This window comes from Mustela putorius, unplaced genomic scaffold, assembly GCF_011764305.1.
Source record: "Mustela putorius furo isolate JIRA1106 unplaced genomic scaffold, ASM1176430v1.1 tig00000196_pilon_pilon_pilon, whole genome shotgun sequence".
In the NCBI taxonomy this organism is placed as follows: domain Eukaryota; kingdom Metazoa; phylum Chordata; class Mammalia; order Carnivora; family Mustelidae; genus Mustela; species Mustela putorius.
The window spans coordinates 11,532,918-11,553,387 of NW_025421310.1; the positions used below are offsets into that span (position 1 = coordinate 11,532,918).

The 20,470-nt window shown below is 57.5% G+C and overlaps 2 protein-coding genes across 3 annotated transcripts; both read right to left on the reverse strand.

Annotated features, from left to right (window-relative positions):
• Positions 1–322: 322 nt before the first annotated feature.
• Positions 323–8,173, reverse strand: CYTH2 (cytohesin 2). Of its 2 annotated transcripts, XM_004767430.3 has the most exons (13): positions 7,960–8,173; positions 6,986–7,133; positions 6,831–6,897; positions 5,754–5,872; positions 4,629–4,709; positions 3,996–4,108; positions 3,762–3,910; positions 3,197–3,308; positions 1,644–1,646; positions 1,293–1,369; positions 935–1,006; positions 682–836; positions 323–601 (listed from the first exon to the last, which is right to left on the reverse strand). In XM_004767430.3, the coding sequence occupies exons 1-13, from the start codon at positions 7,976–7,978 to the stop codon at positions 514–516; spliced, it is 1,203 nt and encodes a 400-aa protein (XP_004767487.3). In that variant the 5' UTR covers positions 7,979–8,173; the 3' UTR covers positions 323–513. The 2 variants fall into 2 exon arrangements, with proteins under 2 accessions (XP_004767487.3, XP_004767488.3); XM_004767431.3 differs by lacking the exon at positions 1,644–1,646.
• A 2,155-nt stretch (positions 8,174–10,328) lies between these two features.
• KCNJ14 (potassium inwardly rectifying channel subfamily J member 14) lies at positions 10,329–20,318 on the reverse strand. Its single transcript, XM_004767434.2, has 3 exons — positions 19,847–20,318; positions 13,930–14,686; positions 10,329–12,275 (listed from the first exon to the last, which is right to left on the reverse strand). Exons 2-3 carry the CDS (start codon positions 14,632–14,634, stop codon positions 11,679–11,681), a joined length of 1,302 nt encoding a protein of 433 aa, XP_004767491.1. The 5' UTR covers positions 14,635–14,686; positions 19,847–20,318; the 3' UTR covers positions 10,329–11,678.
• Positions 20,319–20,470: the final 152 nt, after the last annotated feature.

Sequence of the window (20,470 nt, forward strand, 5' to 3'; positions counted from 1 at the left end):
TAGGCCTTGCCCCAGGACCTCTGCCCGCCCACTAGCTCGATACTATGCAATTCTAACCACACCACCGGCTGCCCCGTGACACCTCCCCTTTATTCCAGCCTTTATTCCTGCAGGCTTGGGGGGTGGGGGTGGGGGCAAAGGGGCGGACATGGGAGGCCCCTACTGGGCTGCAGCATCCCCAGCATCCATCCCTCACAGGCCCGGACAACCCCCAATAGAGACCAGTGCTCCCGGCCCCGCTGGTGCACAGGCAGCCCCGCGGGCTACAAGGCTGAGGCCCTCCGCCCTGTCAACCCCGAGAAAGGAGGGGTCCCAGGCCACAAGTGGTTAAATAATTAATAAGATTACCAATGGTGTGTTAATTACAAACAACGAGAGAGGAGCTAGAGGTGGTGAATTTTCCAAACAGAGAACCAGGATTGGAGAACCAGGATCCGCAGCCCCGGGGCCCAGGGGTCCGGCCACCCGGGTGGGGCAGCTCCGTAATAAATAACGGGGTTGGGGGGCAGGGGGTCAGGGCTGCTCCTGCTTCTTCTTGACGGAAATCCGCTTCTTCCTTGCTGCCAGCATCTCATAGAAGGGGTCCACGCTCACGGCGGCCCTGCAGAAGGGAGGTTCGCAGGCTGAGGGCCAAGCAGCCAGACCCCGCCCACTGCCCAAGGACCTGGAGCCCCGGCTCACTGGATGGACTTGATCCACTCCTCCTTCTCCTCCTGGGTTGGGGCCGAGATCCGGTAAACCATGTGGTTCCCCTCAACCACCCGGCCGTCCGCCTCAGTTTTACAGGCTTTGATGAGCTGCCCCTTGTTGTTGGGGATGTAAAGCTCAAAGCAGTTCTGGGGAGACACGAGAGCAGAAGAACAGTGGGTAAGAGTGGCCCCAGGACCAGAGGCCGCCCCCACCGCAGCAGGCTGGGGTACAGAGAGGGCCTTACCGGTTTTCGGGGGTCATCTACTTCTCGGATGCTCAGGTTCTCCAGGGGGATAATTCCACGGGGTTCCTTGTCCTGAAGGAAAAAGTAGCACAGGACTCAGACTCCCCAGCCCTCGCCCAGCCCCTCCTCTGGAACCCCAGCAATGTCTGTGGTTTGAGCCACCAACTCGTGGTACTTTGTCCCAGTAGCCCTAGTGCACTGATACAGCCCTCCTCCCTCAGACCCAGAAGTCCAGACCCTCAACACCCTCCTCCCAGCTCCCAGCTCCCTCAGATCTGGGAGTCTAGACCCTCAATGCCCTCCTCCCTCAGACCCGGGAGTCCCTGCCCCCAGCCCCTCCACCAGGCCCTGCCCTCACCGTGGTGTACTCAAAATAGTAGAGGCAGTTGTCTGTGAGGATGAACCAGCGGCGCTTCCACGTCTTCACCCGGCCCCCTGAAAGGGAAGGGGTGGGAGGGGGCCTGGGCTCAACAGGGGGACAGGGCCTCTGGGAGGGCAGGGAGGGCGCCGAGAGGCAGAGTGAGCGCAGGGAAGGCGGGGCTGGCGGGGCTAAGAACAAAGCAATGCGTGGGAAGACAGACAAGCAGGGACAGGCTGGTTTGGGGGCCCCAGGATCTCGCCCACCCCACTTCCTAACCCTGTCAGTCAGCCCGGGAGAGCCCCCTCCCCCGATGTCAGGTCAGGGAGCAAGGATGGGCAGCGTACCTACCTCCTGGGGCAGACAGCGAGAAAGCAGGCAGGACCAGGCGAGAAGGGAAGGCAGAAGAATGGGGTGCCCCCACAAGCCGCAGGCCACAGAAACGGGGGGGGTGGGCAAGGGCCAGAAAGCACAGGGGGTGGGACAGAAACAGAGACAGAGATGGAAACAGCAGAGAGGAACACGCAGAGATGGAGGGAGAGAGGGAGGGAGGGAGGGAGGGGGGAAGAGAGGGAAGAAAACCAGTTACATCGACATGACCCTCTCCCTCCCAGGGAGGCCGAAGATCAGTGCCTGGCTCCAGCCCGTCCCCTCGGGGTAGGTCCTCAGCCAGGAAGGCCCCCCAATGCCACAGTAAAGAGGTCTTCCCCCCACTCAAGTTATCACAAAGGGAGGGGACAAACCCTGCCTGCACTCCCAGCTGCTTGGCCCAAGGTGGCTGGGCCACCTCTTGCCCTCTCTGGACTCCAACCCACAGACCCACTTGTGCCCACACCTTCCTGCTTCAAGATGACCTGCTTTTGGGCTCCTTGACCGTGACAGCAACAACGGCCACCATTAAGCATCCTTGTGAACATGGCCGCAACCACCACCCACCACCACCACCACTGGTCCCCCTCAGCCTCTGGAGGAGGAGATGCCTCTCTCCCTGTCCCTGACCCTGACGCTGTCCACAAAGAACAGAAAGCTATACTCAGGGTCGGAGATCTGGTGCCGAGGCCACCCCAGCTCTGTGGCTGCTGCTGGACAGCGACTGAGCCTCAATGTCCCCACTCCAGAAAATGGGAAGCATCCCTACAGACGGAAAGGTCTGCAGAGAACTAGTTCCTGGGGCCTGCTTGCTGCTTCCCTGCCTTCTCCCTGGGCACCGGAAGCCTTGGCCCCCGGGACAGCGCCGTGGCCCTGGAGCAGCTGTCCGCTGCTTTGGGGCTCAGAAGCTGCGGCTAGCACTCCCACGGCGCCTACCATTACCACGCAGGGCTCCAGGCCAGTGGCTCTCAACTTCGGCTGCCCTGGAAGGCGGCTGGGGAGCTTTCAGCATGACTGACAGCCCATCCCGCCCTAGAAATCCCAGCTCCAGGAGGCTAAGGCTTGGCCGTCGGGGTTTTAAAAGCTCCCCAGGGAAATGTCCCGTGAACCCAAGGGTGAGAACCCCTCCAATCCTCAGATAACCCCCACAGAAGGGGCACTTGCCTGACCCCTGCTGACTTATCTAGAATCTGCTGGATCCCTGTGTTTCTGGGGGAATCGGCTCCACCCCCACCCCATTCCACCCCCGCGGGGACTCTGTGTTCATAAGCACAGAGCCTGGCAATTATTCAGTGCTCCCTAACGCCTACCCTGTACCCACAAATATTTAGGGGGCCCTCCTCTATGCCTGAGCTCGGGCCCGGCACACCGACCTCATCTTGTTTTTGGCCCCGTTTTGCAGATGTGGCAACTGGAGGTTCAGAGAGGTCAAATCGTTTGCCTAAGATCACACAGCAGGTGCGCATGGCAACGAGAACCTGGGACTCCTCACTTTCCCCTGCAGAGGCTGCCAGCGGGGTCAGGAGGGGACGTACCCAGCTTAAGGAGCCAGCCCTCCCGATCCGGGTTGAAGAAGGTGTGGGTCAGGTCATTCCCGTCATCCTCAGGAATCTTGAAGGGCTCGTTTCGGATGCTGTCGTAGAGGTTCTGAGGGGCGAGGATGCAGTCAGCATCTCCAGGCCCAAGGGACCCTCCCGGGGTGACCTGGTCATGGTTGGGGGGGCCCCAACAGCCAGGGAGGCGATGAGACCAATGGGACCAGGGGAGGAGTGGTCCGGGGAGGAGGCAGAAGGATGGAGGAGCCCCAGGAGAGGAAGAAGAGAGACAGAGTAGCAGTGGCCAGCAGAGTTCTCAAGATAGACAGACGGATGGAGAATCAGACACACTTAGACCCCGAGGGCCAGAGAGAAACGGGAAAGAGAAACGAGAGAGATGAAGACTGAGGGAGGCCCAGAAAAGAGAGAGAGAAAAGAAATGGGGCACATTGGCACGACTGCACTGGCCGGCTTGGGCACCGGGAGACCCACGGGGAGGGCCTGCGGCAGGGAGGGGGACAGCACTGGGTGGGGGGGCTGTGGGGAGGGGAAAAGGGGGCCTGACCCTGAGCAGCTCCTCGGGCAGGTCCCCACCCTCGTTGATGCCCCGGTTCATGGCCACGAAGCGCTCCAGGCCCGGCTTGTCCCGGACGTTGGGATTGTGAAGACTGGTGTTCAGCATGATCACGGCGAAGGACAGCACATAGCATGTGTCTGCAGCAGACAGTCAGGTGGTGAGGACACAGACAGGCGGGGCCCTGGCCCCTCCTTCCCAAAGCCCCCGAGGCCGGGCCCCCACCTGTGGACTGGAAGACCCCAGGGTTGCACAGGCAGTATCGCTGGGCAAAGGCTTCCATCATCCGGTCAATCTTCTGGGCCTCTCCGGGGAGGCGGAAGCTCCAGAGAAACTGCCTGCATTAGAGAGGAGCCAGGTATAGGTGCCATGTCTGGCAGAAGGCCCTCGCTGCTCTCTGCCCCCATGTCAGGAAGCAGCCAGTAACAGCCTTATGGCCTCAGCAGCTATCTCAGGTATGGCTCCACACTGACCCATGAGCACTGGCCGAGGGACTTTTGGTGGATTTATACAGGAAAAAAAAACAACAACAAAAAATCCCAAAACCCCTCTTTCTGCTAGGTTTGCTAAACAAGTCTGCAGGGACTTCTGTTGCCACGTGACAGGTGAGTCTACAGAGAGCAATGCCAATACAGTGGCAAGGACAACCCAAAGCTAGAGAAAATGGACCTTCTGACACCACTTGAGCACCTAGATATAGCTATGCCTGAAGGAGGCCCTACCACGGACTTCTGTGTTATGTGAGACAATCAATCCCTTGATCTTTGTTTCTGTTTTTACTCTGAGTGGGTTCATCAGTTGTAAAGAGCGAGCCCTGATAGGTACATTCCTGCCCTCCCAACCCCATCCCTCTCTCACCTGAGGGCCTGCACCAGATTGAGGTCAGTAAACTCGTGCAGGTCCACAAAGGCATGGAGCACTGCCAGGTTCAGTTCTTCCCTGGGAGGGCAGAAAGACATAGAGTCATGCACAGGAAAGAGTCTGGGGAGGCTGGAGCAGGAGCGGACAGGAAGCAAACACTGGGGCGGAGTGTCTGCCCCTGGGGCGGGTGGAAATTTGAGCCTGGCCCCATCACAGGCCTGGCACCAGGACAGGAACACTCAGAACACGCTCTTGGGAGGACCATCTGCTACACAATCACCACCGGTCTAGCGAACCTTCGTGGTCGAGAGGAGCACAGCAAACACATGCTCCACCCACTATCATCTCTCTGATGGCCCTTCTGCAGATGTCCAGAGATGGTCCCCGTGCACCCCAGCTGTCCACAGAACAGTCCCCACCACACCAGCTGTCCCCGGATGGCCCCTGGACATCTACAGAGGGCTACCCACCTCCCCCCGATGTCCAGACAGTCCCCACACAGACTAGATGCTCCTGAAACACTCCCCACGCACCCCAGGTGTCCACAGAGGGTCCCCCAGACATCTCCAGGTGCCATACAATCCCCATGATCCCCAGACAACCAGCGAGCCCTAATACAAGCCAGATGTCCAGAAGGTTCCACACATTCCAGATGTCCACACAATCCCTACGCTACCCAGACATCCCGCTGGTCCCAAGCACCTCAGATGTTCAGATCACCCCTGATGTCCATAGACAATCCTCATGCCCCAGACGTCCATGGGTCCCCGTGTCCCTGAGGACCCCCATAATCCCTAGCTGTCTATGTGGTTACCACGCTTAGAAGCTGTCTACAGGATTCTCACCACCCCCCAATGCTCACAGCTGTTCTCCGCTGTCCCAGACCTAAATGGATGGGCCTCAACTTTCCAGGGGTCCGCAGGAGATTCCCATGCCCCCCAGATGGTCACAGGCAGCCCCAGGTTCCCCTAGATGATCCCAGGCTCCCACCAACCCCTTCAGAGGTCCGCTCTGTCACAATCCAGTCAGAGGGCTGATCCACCCGGGCCTCTCCTTGGGAGAAGTGGGCGGGAAGGGCAGGAGCAGGGCGCAAGGGACTGTGGGAACTGGGCGGGGTCTCACCTCTCCCCCAGGTAGTCCCCGATGGCTGTCTTGTTCAGGCCCTCGCCCTTGTACAGGAAGCGGGCAATCTCCTCCGGTGTGTTCTGCAGAAGTTCATTCTCCACCAAGAACTGGATCCCCTGGTGGATGGGGGCCGGGTCTCAGCCCCGACAGCCAGAAAGCTCCCCGGACCGCAGCCTCCCCAGGGACCTCAGCATCCACACCCACACCCCCGCTCTCAACAGTACTTGGCCAGGTTCTGTCTTCAGGCTTCACCCAGGTACTTAAGCACCACCCCTCCCGCCTCAGAGCCTTTGCACTTAACTGCGCCCTCTGCCTCTGCCTGCTGAGTCCTGCACCAGGAGCAGGGTCCAGCAAGGAACGGGAGCCCAGGGAGTTTGTTGAATGTCTGATAAACTACAGCTGCCCGTCGAGGCCTGTGAGTGCCAAGCCGCAGGCTGGATAGGGCCTTCTGGGGCTCGGTCTGTGCCATGAAAGCTATATCGACTCTGGAGTGCAGTATCCATGTCTAGGGGCTCGCTGAGGCCAAGGAAAGGTCAAGCCCACTCTGGGGCTCCAGAGCTGCTCAGCACAGGGGCAAACCTGAGACAGCGTCAGAGAGCAGGAACGACCGGATAAACAAACATCGCTCTCCACCTGGTGAACACAGACTCGACCTTCAAACTGGACCTGACTGTCCTCTCCCTCCAGGAAGCCCTCCCTCACTTTCCGAGGCTCCCCCGGGAGGGTCCACAGCCTGGCTTCTCTCTGAAGTGGCCCTAGTCAACCCTGCCTTGCGCATGTCACCGTTCATGTTCCCTCTCAGTGTTGAAGCTCCTCATGAGACTCTAGGTGGCCCCATAAGAGGGTCCAGAAATAGGAAGAGAGCCTCCCCCGCAGAGGACACAGACCACACGGGCAAAGGTCAGGAGGCTGGAACGCCTGGTGAGTGGTCAGAGACCAAATGGACAGCCAGTATCTGAATCCGGGGATTAGGACCCCATCTGTCCACCTTAAGCATGCTTCTGGAATCTAAAGTTGCCAGAGCCCCCTGCCTGGATGTCTGCCTGACAGATCCCAGCTCTGTGGTCCAAGCACCTTCTTGGGATCCATGTTGAACTTCTTCCTGCCCATCGCCATCTTCCGGTTCCGCTGCAAGGTCTTACTGCAGGAGAGAGCAGGGGAGGGAGGCTCAATGCCGGGGCAGCCCTGGCCTGGCCCCATAACCCCCAAGTTCCCCACGCAGCCCTCACCTGCCCTCATTGGCCTCCAGACCCTCCACCTCGCTCATGGCTTCACTGAGCTCCTCCCGCAGACGCTGGATCTCCACCAGCAGCTCCTGCTTCCGCCGCCGGATGTTCTCCAGCTCCATCCGCTCCTCCGGAGTCAGGTCTGGGGGCTCTGAGGGTAGGGTCAGGGGTTGGAGGTCAGTTCTGGGGACTGGGAGCCAGGATTCTTGCAATCTGGGGGAGGACAGGGCTGGGGCGGGCAGGACTAGGTTGGAGGGGAGGGCCTCCACTGTCTGCTGGAAGAGGAGGCTGGGGGGTGGCGTGGGTCTAGATTCCTCAGCCCAGAGCAGGAAGGGCTGTGGACCTAGACTCTAAGTTCTGGGGGAGGAGAGGGAGCTAGGGGTCAGGACTCTTAAGTCTGAGGGACAAGGGGGCTGGGAGCCCGAGCTGCTGGGTCCATTACTTGGAAGGGGGCTGGGGCCTTGGTTTTCGGCCTCCATTCTTGGCGAGGTAACTGGGAGCTTGGGTGTCCGGACTCCTGGGTCCATGAAAAGTAACTACGGCTGGCAAAGCCTGACAGCTTGGAAGAGTTGGGGCAGGGGGCGGGGCATCGAAGGCCCCCGCCCACGCCTTAGCGGGATCGCTGCGGCCCCCAAGATTCCTCCCCACCCAAGCGCCCCAGAAGCCCCCCTCGCGGCTCCCAGCAGGCACTGGGCTCGCCCAGCCTTTCCAGCGGGAATGGTTCCGCCCCGGCCTCGCCTCCGTCGCTCCATCCCGCCCCCTCCCGCCGCCACCGGAAACAGGCTCGGCCCAAACAATGGCCTGGAACGCCCTGCTCTCGGGCCCCGCCGGAAGCCCGTCTCGCGCCCCACAAAAGCTAGTCGACGACGGGGCCGAAGGGCTCCGCGCGCCGCGCGCCGGGAGGGATGTTCGCGGCGGAACGTTCGGGTCGAAACGCTCCATCCCCTCCCAGCCGGCCCCGCCCCTCCCTGACCTACCATAGACACCGTCCTCCATGGCGGCTAGGAAGGCCCGCGGGGAGTCCGGGGCGGTCCCGCCGGTCGGGCCTGGATCCGCGTTGGCCCGCGGGCTCGGATGAGCCCGCTCAAACGCCCCGGGAGCCACCGCCGCCTCCTCAGCGCCAGTCCTCAGCGCTGAAAAGACTCTCCCTTCGCCTCCCAACCGCCCCGCCAATAGGGACCGCCCCTCGTTTTGACACTGTCCAATCCACGGAGGGCCCTCTCGTCTGCTCCGCCCCCGACCCCGAAGTATCGTCCTCCAGGGCCAATAGGCACACAAGGAGCAGACGTAGCCCTGTCCGGCTGGAGGTAGACGGTCTGTGGGGCCAATCGGAGTGCGACGAGGGAGCCGGGCCCCGCCTCCGAAACAATAGAAGGCATTTGGCTGGTGTGCCCGCCAATGAGAAGGCTCGGAAAGAAGTTGCATGGAGGTGGGACTATGCGCGAGCAGAGAGGATTGCGCCTGCTCCAGGGCACTGGGAGGCTGCTAGTCCAGTCCAGCCCCGCCTCTAGTCATAGGTTGCTGGGGAGCGGTACTTTGTTAGTCTCGTTGCCAGGGGGCGGCGCCACAACTGTCGGCTGTTTCCGGGAGCGACACCTCCTCGGCTGGCCAAGCAGGCTTTTGACCGCAGCGGTTGCCAGGCAACTGGGAGCGGCTTTGGCCGGTCTTTTGGCCTCTGTCCTCCCGGTACTGGCCCCTCTGATCTCCAGATCCTTTCCTTAACCCTTCTCAGGACTTTCCCATCCACTTCAGCCTCTTGAGAGTTAGGGAGTGGTGAAACAAAAGACTTATTCTTCTCACGCTATTGGGTGTCTGTCAAGGAGAATGGGACATTAGGGGAAGGCCAAATACAGCGAAGGCTCCGCCTCCCTGGCGCCTTCTGCCTCTCAGGGTCCTCCGCTCTCCCTCAAACTACCCCCCCGCCCCATTTAGCATCCCCCCCCCCCCACCCGCATAACAACTCCCTTTACTCAACGTCCTTCCACCTCTCTGGTTCCTTCCTCACTCTCAAAGTCCTTTCCTTCCTCTGTGACTCCCCTCACTTCAGGTACCCCCTCTTCTAAAACTCTTCCCTCCCCTCGGAGTCCCCCCATATAGGATGCCCTTCTCTCCCCTCCCCGTTCCCCAACCCCAGCCTCTGATTTCCATTCCTTGCAGAAAAAGCAGTTGCAGGCAGCTGGCCAGGATAGCGTACCTGGGCATCCCTGTCCTGGGGGGTTCCCTAACTGGGTTTCAGGTGGTGTCTGGGCCTTGTCCTCATTTGCTGTCCCTGGGCTAGGCAGGTGGGGCACAGATTCAGGGCCAGGACCTGGTTAAGCTGACAGATTAGACACGGAGCCTCTTAATCTCTCCCTGACCTTTATGAGTGGCCCAGGCCTTGTCCTCCCCAGTGGAAAGCTAGGCTGTGCCAGCTTTGCCCCACTCTCTTTCCTTCCAAACAGAATGCTTTTCCTGTCCCTTCACCCCCAATTTAACATCCTTCTCCGTGCCTGTGTTTCCAGTACCCCCGTCCCTACCCAGACACCTGCTCTGGGAGAACGGCTAGCTAATTAATCCCATCCGGTTATTAAGGGGGGATTTTGAAGGATAAAGGGAGGTGGAGAAGCCAGATCCGGGGACCTGGGCTGCTGCAGCCTTCGGGCAAGCTAATGGGCAATGACAGTGCCTACCCGCAGTTCTGGGACACGGGTGGGAATGTGTCCTCCTCCCTGGCACTGGCTCCTTCTGCATTTGGCTCCCAGCCTGCTGGGCACTTAATTAAATAGGAGTGGGCTGGAGGACAGGTGTGATGAGCCATCCGCAGAAGGACACTCAGACACACCAACAGAGGCCCCAGTGATTTAATCTGGGGCACAATTCTCCCCTGAACACATACTTTCTCCTGGCATTCAGACCTACCTTCTCCTTTCCCTGCCCCCTAACCTGGACTGGGGCCCTTAGCCACAGCCCACACTACCCCTTGCCTGCTGTGTTGTTCACACATCCAAGTTCAGAGCTGGCCTTCAAGAGCATCTCCTGTCCTGGTTACCCCTGGAAGGCCATGCCTTCCAGCACCAGGGAAAGCTGGGAAATGTATAGGACCCTCACGCCTGCCTCCAGCTGTCCCCTTCAATGAAGTGAGGAATCATCCTGGTGGAAGGGACTTTGGAGAACTTCAAGTTTGAGTGCTCCATTTTTACAGATAGGGAGACTGAGGCAAGAAAGAGGGGAATGATTAGCCCAAAACCACACAGCAAGTTGTTGCAGAGTCGGGATTTAGAGCAAAGCTTCCTGGATCCTCATAAGGGACTCCATTTCAATTAGCTCATACTCAGTTTCTAACCCTTTTGTACGAACCACAGGGAAATATAGATAGATATCTGTATTTATATTATATATATAATACACATATGTGTAACATCTTTAAGAAATAGACACACATTGCTAGGTGTAGGATTCCAGAGCATCATTGACCCATCAGCCTTGGGCCTCTCTTTCCCTTGCCCAACGACCAGCCCTGTAATCCACAGGGTCTTGTGTGGGCCCTCCCTTTCTGGGTCAGCCCAGAAATGCTGCCAATCAAGTCCCGAGTCCCCCTCCCAGAACTGCCAAGTTCTAGGTGCTGCTTAGACCTTCCAGGTTTTAATAATGGACAGCCCTGGATCCCTGGAGCCTTGATTCCTTTTGGCATTACAGAACCACAAAGAATCATCGAGATTCTCAACTCCACTGGGCAAACTGGAACCAGCCAATCTCAGCCATCTAGCATCACCTCTCCTTCCTTGACTCTGTGATCAATCTAGAGCCACAGAATCCTGATTCCTTTGGACATTCTAGAATGGCACTTTTTTAAAAAACCACTGTGGGTCATAAAGAAGCACTGATTATCCCCTGGACCCATGGACCCAAACCCCTTGGTTTGTTGTTCTACGGCTAGTGGCCTGGAGTTATCTAATATCAAGACTCCCAAGCTGTCGCTGTTGCGCTTCCAGACCCACAGACACTGTTTGTGCATTCTAGAAACATGACTCTTTAGCTTCCTCAGTAGCTCAACATTCTAATCAACGTGTTCTAGAACCACCAGTGCTTGCCTCTGTGGCCAATCCAGATTCACAGAATCTTAACTCTTGGGCCTTCTGAAACCACAAGTTCTTTTCTTGACCTGCCTTCAACAATCTTTGTCATTGGTTATTAAAGATCATCTTGAATTCTTGGGGAATTCCATAACCTTCCCTCCTTACGTGGTCTAGGAAAAAAAATGATTTGCTACTTGGTTAGCTGAGGCAAGAAGCAACAGTCCCTTGAATCTTAGGTCAGTCCAGACCTACACACTCTTAATCTCGTTGCTGTACCTGGAGGCAGTATATACCACTGATTCCTGACCCTGCTCAACAACCCAACCCAGCCACGTAGAAGAATCTAGAACCACAAGTCCTTGCCTCTTGGGTGGTCTGGAATTCTGGATCCTGAAGCTCTGGAGAGACTCAGGAATCAGGCTGATAAAGGGGTCTCAGGAAGGAGCATGGACTGCAGAGAGATTAAGATCCAGTATGTCTGTGGTGGGTCCACTGCGCATGGCAGAACTTCACCAGCTAATAATTTACCCAGCAGGCTTGTTGGTCTTGGGAAACACCTGCTCCCATCCCAGGAGAGGGCCTGAACTCTCCATCTTGCTATTTCTGGGAAGGGGGTACAAATAGGGGGACACCAGCTGGCATCACGGGGGTAGGGTCAGTGCGGGGGTTGGTGTTAGTACTTGGGGGCTGGCAGTCCCATCTTCTGCCTCCACCCCATCCCCCTCCTTGGCCTCCTCTTCCTCCTCTTCCTCCTGGCAGCAGCTCAGCGCAAGTTCATTCTCATAACAAAACGCAGCCAGAGAGCCGGGGAAACTGGACTTGGGGCTGTGGGAGGCCCGTTCGGCCTGTTCATCCAACTCCTTGGCGCTGCAGACCGGTGTCCCTGGGACCTCGTAAGTGCGGTGGAAGTGGCGATAGTCAACCTCATACTGGGAGCCGCGCTGGAAGAGGACTGGCTCAAAACGATGGCCCCAGAGCAGCTCACCAGGGAGGTAGGAGGAGCGACACTGTGTGGTCATGGCCGTGGCCTCAACCATGCCCTCGAGAATGACCACCAGCTCAAAGTCAGCCCGGGCCAGCTCGGCACGTCCTAGTTCATAGAGAGGACTGGCAGAGTCAATCTCGTGCACGATGGTGATGGGAGACACGAGGAAGATTCGATCGGTGCCGCCGTCAAAGCCCACGTCCACGTCCTGGTGATCCAGTGGTATGTACTCACCCTCTGGGGTCACACGGGGCTGCAGCAAGAGGGGAGGGTCCAAAGACAGCCCACAGGGAGCACAGAGATGAATGGAGACAGACATGATGAGAGAATGGAATGGAGATGCCAAGGATGGGGGAGCAGAAAGAGGCAGGGGTGGTGGGGTGAGAACACAGACCCAGAGAGAGGGGAATGGAGGCCCAGAGAGAGGATGATGGAGGCCCAGAGAAAGTGGGGGGACAGAACCAGAGGTAAAGAGTGAGGGACAGAGACTCAGAGGGTTTGGGGATAGAGATGCAAGAGAGGCAGAATGATTGGCACAGAGTAGCAGAAATCAGCAAGGCAGAGACAAGTTAAAGAGAGAGCAGAAGGGAAGAGTCATGTGCAAGCAGCAATTGGAGGAGGAGGAGAGGGATAGCAAAATGGTTTTCAATATATAGCCACAGAGGGATAAATAAGCATGACAACCTAGGTCCCACACTCCATATTCTACCACAGCGCTACCCAGGGGCTAGCCTGGGGGCAACCCAACTACAAGACTCTCTGTCCCACTGTGTGTGTGTGTGTGTGTGTGTGTGTGTGCATGGCGGGGTGGGGACAATGCAGTCCCCAGGCCAGATATTGGTAGTTTTCCACCTACAACCCCCCACTGGTTCCACAGGCAAGCTCCCAAGCCGTGTCAGCGCCCCACAGACTCCCGGAAGAGAGAGTATCTCTCCTATTCATGAATCTTAGTCATGAATCCAGAAGGAGCCCCCAGATGCTGCTGGGAGTTGTAGCTCCCACCACCATCCTGTCCTCCCTTTCACCAAACTCCAACCTCACCCCAGGGTTCTTAAGTGTCTCTACCTGGGCAAGGACAACTACTGCCCCAGGCTTTGGGCGGTTTCATCACAATTCTAGAGAAACACTAAGGCGCCTTCTTCGGGGTACCAGAGGGAGCTGCTACCCCAGGCGCCAATGGGGGTCAGTTGTTTTGACTGTCTTAGCAATACCGTACAATTCAAGGGTGTTTTCTAGCCCTGTACTCCCCTGAGCAGGAGGCTGGTAAGGCCGGCTGGGCCACTGAGAACTGCCTTCCACAGCTCTTTCTGCAGGTGTGACCTGCACCCCATCCTTGGGCTTACATCTCCCACAATCCCATGGGCCTAGCCTCAAGTCATAGACCCCTGTAGGTACTGCTCTGTGGGCTATGTGTGTAAACCCGAGCTGTGGTTTACAGCCACCCACAAAACGACATCATTGGCTCAGACCGTCCCTTCCTAACGGGTACCCTGCCCACAGAGGCTTCTGGGAATTGTAGTTCAGAGCCTTTACAGGCCAGGTGTGGCCTCCACAGGTCTCGATATCCCACAACCCCATTGGGGGCCCATCCTCAAGCCACACGAAGCTCTTTATGTCTCAAGATCTGTTTCAAGCCAAGGTCTCCCGTTAGCACTGGTCACAGAACTCTCTCTTGGGTTTCACCTCCTATAACTGATCCAGGAAGGAGCCTTGGGCCACAATGGAGACGAGAGGTTTCCTGCCCGCGTGACTGCTGGGAATTGTAGTCCACGCGCCAGCCAGGCCAGCCGCACACCACCCCTCCAACCTCACGCTCAGGCCTACATCTCCCACCATTCTACCCCCCTCCCCCCGCGGCGGGCCTCTTCCTGCCCCAGGGCGGGCCCTTCCACCCCTACGGCTCCCACCTGCAGCAGCTGGGCCCGCACGTGCGCCTCAACCAGGTGGCTGCGACGGAGGTTACCGACGCGCCACATGAGGCAGAGGCGGCGGTCGCGCAGCGCCACGACAGCGTTCTCGCTGAACACGAGCGTCTCGTTGCGCTTCTTGGGCTTGGCCATCTTGGCCATGACGGCGCCCACGACGAAGGCGTCGAGCACGCAGCCGGCGATGCACTGCAGCACCACGGCGGCCACGGCGGCCGGGCACTCCTCGGTGACGCTGCGCACGCCGTAGCCGATGGACGTCTGCGTCTCCAACGCGAAGAGGAAGGCGGCCAGGAAGCTGGCCACCTGCGAGAAGCAGGGCGCCGCCGGCGGCGGGGCGGCCAGGTCGCCGTGCAGCGAGGCTATGAGCCAGAAGGCCAGGCCGAAGAGCAGCCAGGAGGCGAGGAAGGAGCAGGAGAAGAGCAGGCACATCCAGCGCCAGCGCACGTCCACGCACGTGGTGAACAGGTCGCTCAGGTAGCGCGCGCCCTGGCCGCCCAGGTTCACGAAGCGCACGTTGCAGTGCCCGTCTTTCTTGACGAAGCGCCCGCGGCGCCGCCCCGCCGGCGACGGCGCCCACCCGTTGCTGCACAGCCCCGGCCCGGCCTCTTCTTCCTCATCGCCGGCGCGGCCCTCTCTGGGCTCCCGGGCGCCGCTAAGGCGGCGCAGGGCCCTGGCCAGGCCCATTGGGCGGGGGCACCCCCTCCACTTGTCCTAGTGGGGGGCGGGCGCCCCGAACCTGTGGAAACGAGAAGCGGGCAGCCACGTCAGGGGGGCGCCGGGAAGGGTGGGCTCCTCGGCCAGGCGTGCTCCCTGGGCCGTGGTGGCCTCATCTGGCAAATGGGTGGCTCATTACTCACCCTGAAAGGCGGAACAGTTCAGCATCGAGGACAATGATAGGGGATGCTTGCAACAATAGGGGAACCGCAGCAACAAAGTCATAGCTGTGACAATATGATAGCAAGCACCACAGTAATGAGAGCAGACATCCGTACTGCGCCAGACACTGTTGGGAGCCCCTGACATGAATTTACATAGTTGAGTCTGACACCCATCTTATAGATGAGAAAACAGGTACAAAACGTTTAACTTGCCCAAGGTTGGAGCTGAGTAAACAAGGATTTGAGTGTCACCAATCCAGAGTCCACAGAGTGGTGACTGTTTCTCAACATGGAATCCTCATTGGAGAGAGGGGCCGGGGCTCTCCATCACCTATGGCTCAAAGACGGGTTCAGGAAGCAGAAGCAGCAAAAGGAAAAATGGTGGATGAATTTGAACTTGATCAAAATTAAGAATTTTTTTAAAAAAGATTTTATTTATTTGAGGGAGAATGAGTAAGAAAGTATGAGAGAGGAGAAGGTCAGAGGGAGAAGCAGACTCCCCAAGGAGCTGGGAGCCCGAGGCGGGACGAGATCCTGGAAGTCCTGGATCATGACCTGAGCCGAAGGCAGTCTCTCAACCAACTGAGCCATCCAGGTGTCCCCCAAATTAAGAACTTTAAAAAAAAAACGATTTTATTTATTTAACAGAGAGCTCATAAGTAGAGGGGCAGGCAGAGAGATGGGGGGAAGCAGGCTCCCCGTCAAGCAGAGAGCTTGATGCAGGGCTCAATCCCAGGACCCTGAGACCAGGACCTGAGCCAAAGGCAGAGGCTTAACCCCCTGAGCTACCCAGGTGCCCCCAAATTAAGAACTTCTGAGGGGTCCATGGCTGGCTCAGTCCCTCCAGCCTGGGGTTGTCAGTTCAAGCCCCACAGTGGGTATAGAGATGGTTTAAAAATAAAATCCTTAAAAGAAAAATAAAAGCTCTTGTGCTTCAAAGGACACTATCAAGAAAGTGAAAAGATGGACACCTGGGTGGCTCAGTGGGTTAAGCCTCTGCCTTCAGCTCAGGTCATGATCCCAGGATCCTAGGATCGAGCCCCACATTGGGCTCTCTGCTCAGCAGGGTGCCTGCTTCCCCCTTTCTCTCTGCCTGCACTCTGCCTACTTCTGATTTCTCTCTCTGTCAAATAAATAAATAAAAAATCTTGAAAAAAAAAAGAAAGTGAAAAGACAACCCACCAATGGGAGAAAATAATTGCAAATTATATATGTAAGAAGCTTTCATCTAAAATATCTAAACAGGGGCACCTGGATGGCTCAGTCAGTTACGAACCTGCCTTCAGCTCAGGTCATGATCTCAGGGTCCTGGGATCAAGTCCCACCTCCGGCTCCCTGCTCAGTGCAGAGTCTGCTTCTCTGTCTCCCTCTGCCCCCCACTGGTGCTTACTCTCTCTCAAAGTTTTAAAAATCTTAGAAAATATATTTAAACACCCCTTACAACTCAATAGTAAAAAGACACCACAATTTAAAACTAAGCAAAGGAGGGGCACCTGGGTGGCTCAGTCAGTCAAGCGTCCAACTGTTGGTCTCAGCTCAGGTTGTGATCTCAAGTCCTGAGTTTGAGCCCTGTGTTAGGCTCCATGCTCGGTGCGGAGTCTGCTTAAGACTCCCTCTCCCTCCGTCCCTCCCTCCTGTGCTCTCTGTGTCTCTCTCTCTCAAACCAACCAACCAATCAATCTCTGAAAAAAAATAGGCAAAGGACCTGAAAAGACATTTGTCTAAGAAGGATTTACAGGTAGCCAATAAGATAAGCACATAAAGCATCTAAAGGGATGCTCCACGTGGTCAGCCATCAGGGGAACGCAAATCAAAAGCACAATGAAACTTGGGAAGAGGAGTTGGGTGTCCGCTCAGGACAAAACAAACATCCGCACAGACCGCTTGTTCACAGATCTTCCTGACAGTGTTATTTGAGATCGCCAGCAGATGGACACAACCTGAGGAGCCATCAGTTGATGAATGAATAGCGAAACATGATCTATGCACACAGTGATATACTACCCAGCTAGGAAATGTGCTGACACACCACAACATGGATGAACCTTGAAAGCGTCATGCTAAGGAAGCCGAATACAGAAGACCTCATGTTGGGAAACCTGGGTAACTCAAGTGGGTGAAGCATTTGATTCTTGGTTTTGGCTCAGGTCTGATCTCAGGGTCATGAGAGTAAGCCCTGTGTCAGGCTCTGCGTTGAGTGTAACGTCTGTTAAGACCCTCCCACCACATAGTGTATACTTTCATTTATATGTCCAGATGGGCAAGTCTGTACATTGAGCTCCCCTGGGGCTGGGGACATGGGGCTGGGGTGGGGGAGTGATAGCCAGAGGACATGCTGGGGTGATGAAAATGTTCGAAAACTGATTGTGGTACAACTCCATGAAAATACTAAAAAACACTGAATTGTACACTTCAGTGTATCAGTTGTATTTTATCTGAATTATATGTATTTCTTCAAATTTTAAATTATCTCTACACTCAACTGCGGGGCTCAAACTCATGACCTTGAGACCAAGAGCTGCACACTCCACTGAGCCAGGAGCCCCCTTTTCGAACTTGTATTTCAATGAACGGTCACAAAAATTCCAAACAAAAACCCAAAAAAGAGCCAACCCAAGCTCTGTCCTGCATCTCAGGTCTTGGGCAAATCTTTCTAAGCAGTTTTTTCAACTATAAAATGGGGCAAAATCAGACTTCATCAAAGGCCCCGGTCCTGGCTCAGTGGATGACGCACCGTATGCCCCGGGACCACTGGCTTCCTTTCCTGGAGTCTGGTCTCTAGAAAGAATCTGCGCTTTTGAATCCGAGCTCTGATGCTTCCTGACCGTGGGACTGGTGGCAAGTCACATCCCTGCCTGAGCCCTGGCTCCCTCCTCTGGGAATTTGAATCACCACTGCTCACAGGGTAGAGAAGGAAGGGAAACTGTGGGGCCGGGACCCAGGGACTTCGTCACCCTGCACCCTAGCAGCTGTGGAGGTGGCTAGGTTAGATTTGGGGCAGTCCCACCACTATTTTCCAAGTGCCTATGTATGTGTGGCCCCTGGGTCACACTCTGGGACCCCCATGAGCTCCTAGGCAGGGCCTGGAGTGCTCAAACTGAGAGAGCTGTTAGTCAATGTCAAGTCTGGCACCAGTGGGTTCCGCACTGCCCTCCCCCGCCAACAACGGAGAGCTGCACCTGCTGTCCATAACCACCTGGATGGCTCTGGCTGTTGACTCTGAGGATGCAAAGTGGCAGCTGAGGTCAGAGTGGACGGGGCCTAGCTGTACTGAGCATCAACCACGTAACCCCACCTTGACTCTTTTCTCACCTTCAACAACCCTGGGAGATGGGAGAGCATTCTTCCCGAGAGGGGTTAAGTGAAGCTGATGCTGGAGGGGCCGGGTTTGAATCCAACCTCTGAGCTCCGTGTTTGCAGCCCTCTCCCGCCCAGAAGCCGCCGATACACGTTGGTCCCATCAGCAACCACTGACACGGTAGGGGAGTTGCGTGCCAGGCTGGGTCCTCCCCTACCTGCTCACCGGTCTCTAACCACAACCTTGGATGTGGCGGTGGGTGGGCTTTGTTTTTCACAGTAAAGCAAACTGAGGCCCTGAGGTCCCTTCTTTTTCTCAGGCTCCCATCCAGGTTTCTCAGCTGCCAAAGCCTGAGCGACAACCCAGGACAACCTAATCGGAGCACTCCTGCTCCCTGAGCACCTACCGTGTCCCTGACCTTGCATGAGCTCAGGGATGCCTGCAGCCCGCCCACTGGACTCTGCCAGACCCCACCACTCACCTCACCTCAACTGTCCAGGACACCAGGAGGTCAAGATCACCACCCCACTTCACAGGTCGGGAGCGGGCTCCACGACCTGGCCAGACCCATGCAGTGCCGAGGGTGGGGTGCCGGTTTGGGTCCTGAGCCTTTCCAATGCAGGACTCTGCCTCATAAATTCCCCCCTCAGCCCTGTGAGGCAGAAGTGGCTGTGGCCATTTCACAAAGTCGATGGGGGCCTTCACCTCCAGGGGGCCAGTCTGCATCCCACATGGCCCAGCTCACACAGGGTGGATGGGACAGAGGTTCAAGCCTGCCCTCTCCTCCCCCCACACTGCCCCGTGAAGGCAGGACAGGAGGGGAAAGGATCCAGAGCCTCAAGTCCTCCCCCATCCTCCCCCTGACCTGCCAGAGCAGCTTAATGTTTCCATATAAAGGAGACATGGGGCTTAAGGTGTGTCAACTTGGTGTCAAAGTCACTGTCTAATCTGAGGCCAAGAAGCTCCGCCCCCAGGCCCCAACTCCCCCCACCCCCAAAAAAGGAGTACTTTCACACTTCGGGAGACCCCGGGTGTTGCCCTCCCCCCACTTTTCCCCCACCCACCAACAGAGTCTGAGCAGCAGCTTGGAGGGCAGAGACTGCCAGAGTGGGGGGCTGGGGTGTGAGGAACCAGAGGCTCAGAGGGGACAGGAAAGGTGCTGAGAGGGAGCCTAAAAGAGGGAAAAACCCTCTAAAGGGTATGGGTTGTAGAGGGAGGGGGACAGAAGCTCAGAGGGAGGGGGACAGAGACTGGGTGGTGGTAGGGTGTAGAGAAACCTGGGGAGGTATCAGAGACCTAGAGAGAGAGATCGGAGCCACAGCTGGAGGGGACAGAGACATGGCGGGAGAGGGCAGGAGAGACAGGCCGACTAGGAGCAATTGGGAAGGGAAGATGATGTGTCAGGAAACGGGAAGCCGGAGGGCTGGAGCTGTGGACAGAGATGGGCGGGAGAGGCTCGTGATGACAGGCAAGAGGGGGCAGAAGCCAGATGGAGACGGGGTCAGAGCTGGTCACCCAACCAGGGGAAGAGGTGGTTCTGGGTTTGGAATTGGTGAGACAGGACCTCCCCGGGGGAATAGCGAGGAGAGGGATGTAGGGCAGAGGGGTCCAGGCAAGGAAGGCGCAAGGAGGAACGTGGACTGGGGGGTGGGGGGGTGGGATGATTTCAGCCCAGGACCCTCCCACTCCCCGGCCAGGGTCCCTGTATGGAGACACATACCTGGTGGGGCAGCCCACCCCCATGCCCTTCTCTAGGGCTGTGGGGAGGCCTCTGTGAGTGCCAAGGGGCGGTGATGTGTCCTGGGGCCTTGTGCTGGGCGCCCGACCTCTGTGTCCACAGGCGGATCAGAGGCCCAGCCGAGGGAGGGGGCAGGGGGTGGGGCCAGCTCAGAGCCGCAGAGGGGGAGCCCGGGAGGACGGCCAGGCAGGGCGGCTGGGCCGTAGCCCAAGCAGGCTGGAGGAGATGCGGTGGCAGACACAGGGGGGGGGGGCAGGGAGACACGGGGATGTGGGGACACAGATGAGGGAACAAAGAGAAAGGGGACAGCAGTGGAACGACAGAGAAATGGGGGGGGGGACTCCCTGGTTCCAAAATGAAGCCTTCAAAAGTTGGGGGGACACAGGTGAGCCACCCTTCCAGAGACCCAGACTGTTCCACATGGAATAAAATCTATGGCAGGTGGATGTCAACAGCACCCGATGGGGCCAAGGGACCACATGATGCGGGGCTTCCCAGGGGCCTCTCCAGACACACAGGCCTCTGGACATCTGGGGGCCCACTTCCCACTGCCTCCTCCCGTCTCCGCACAGGGAAGCAGCCCGCCAGTGAGTCCTACACACGTCA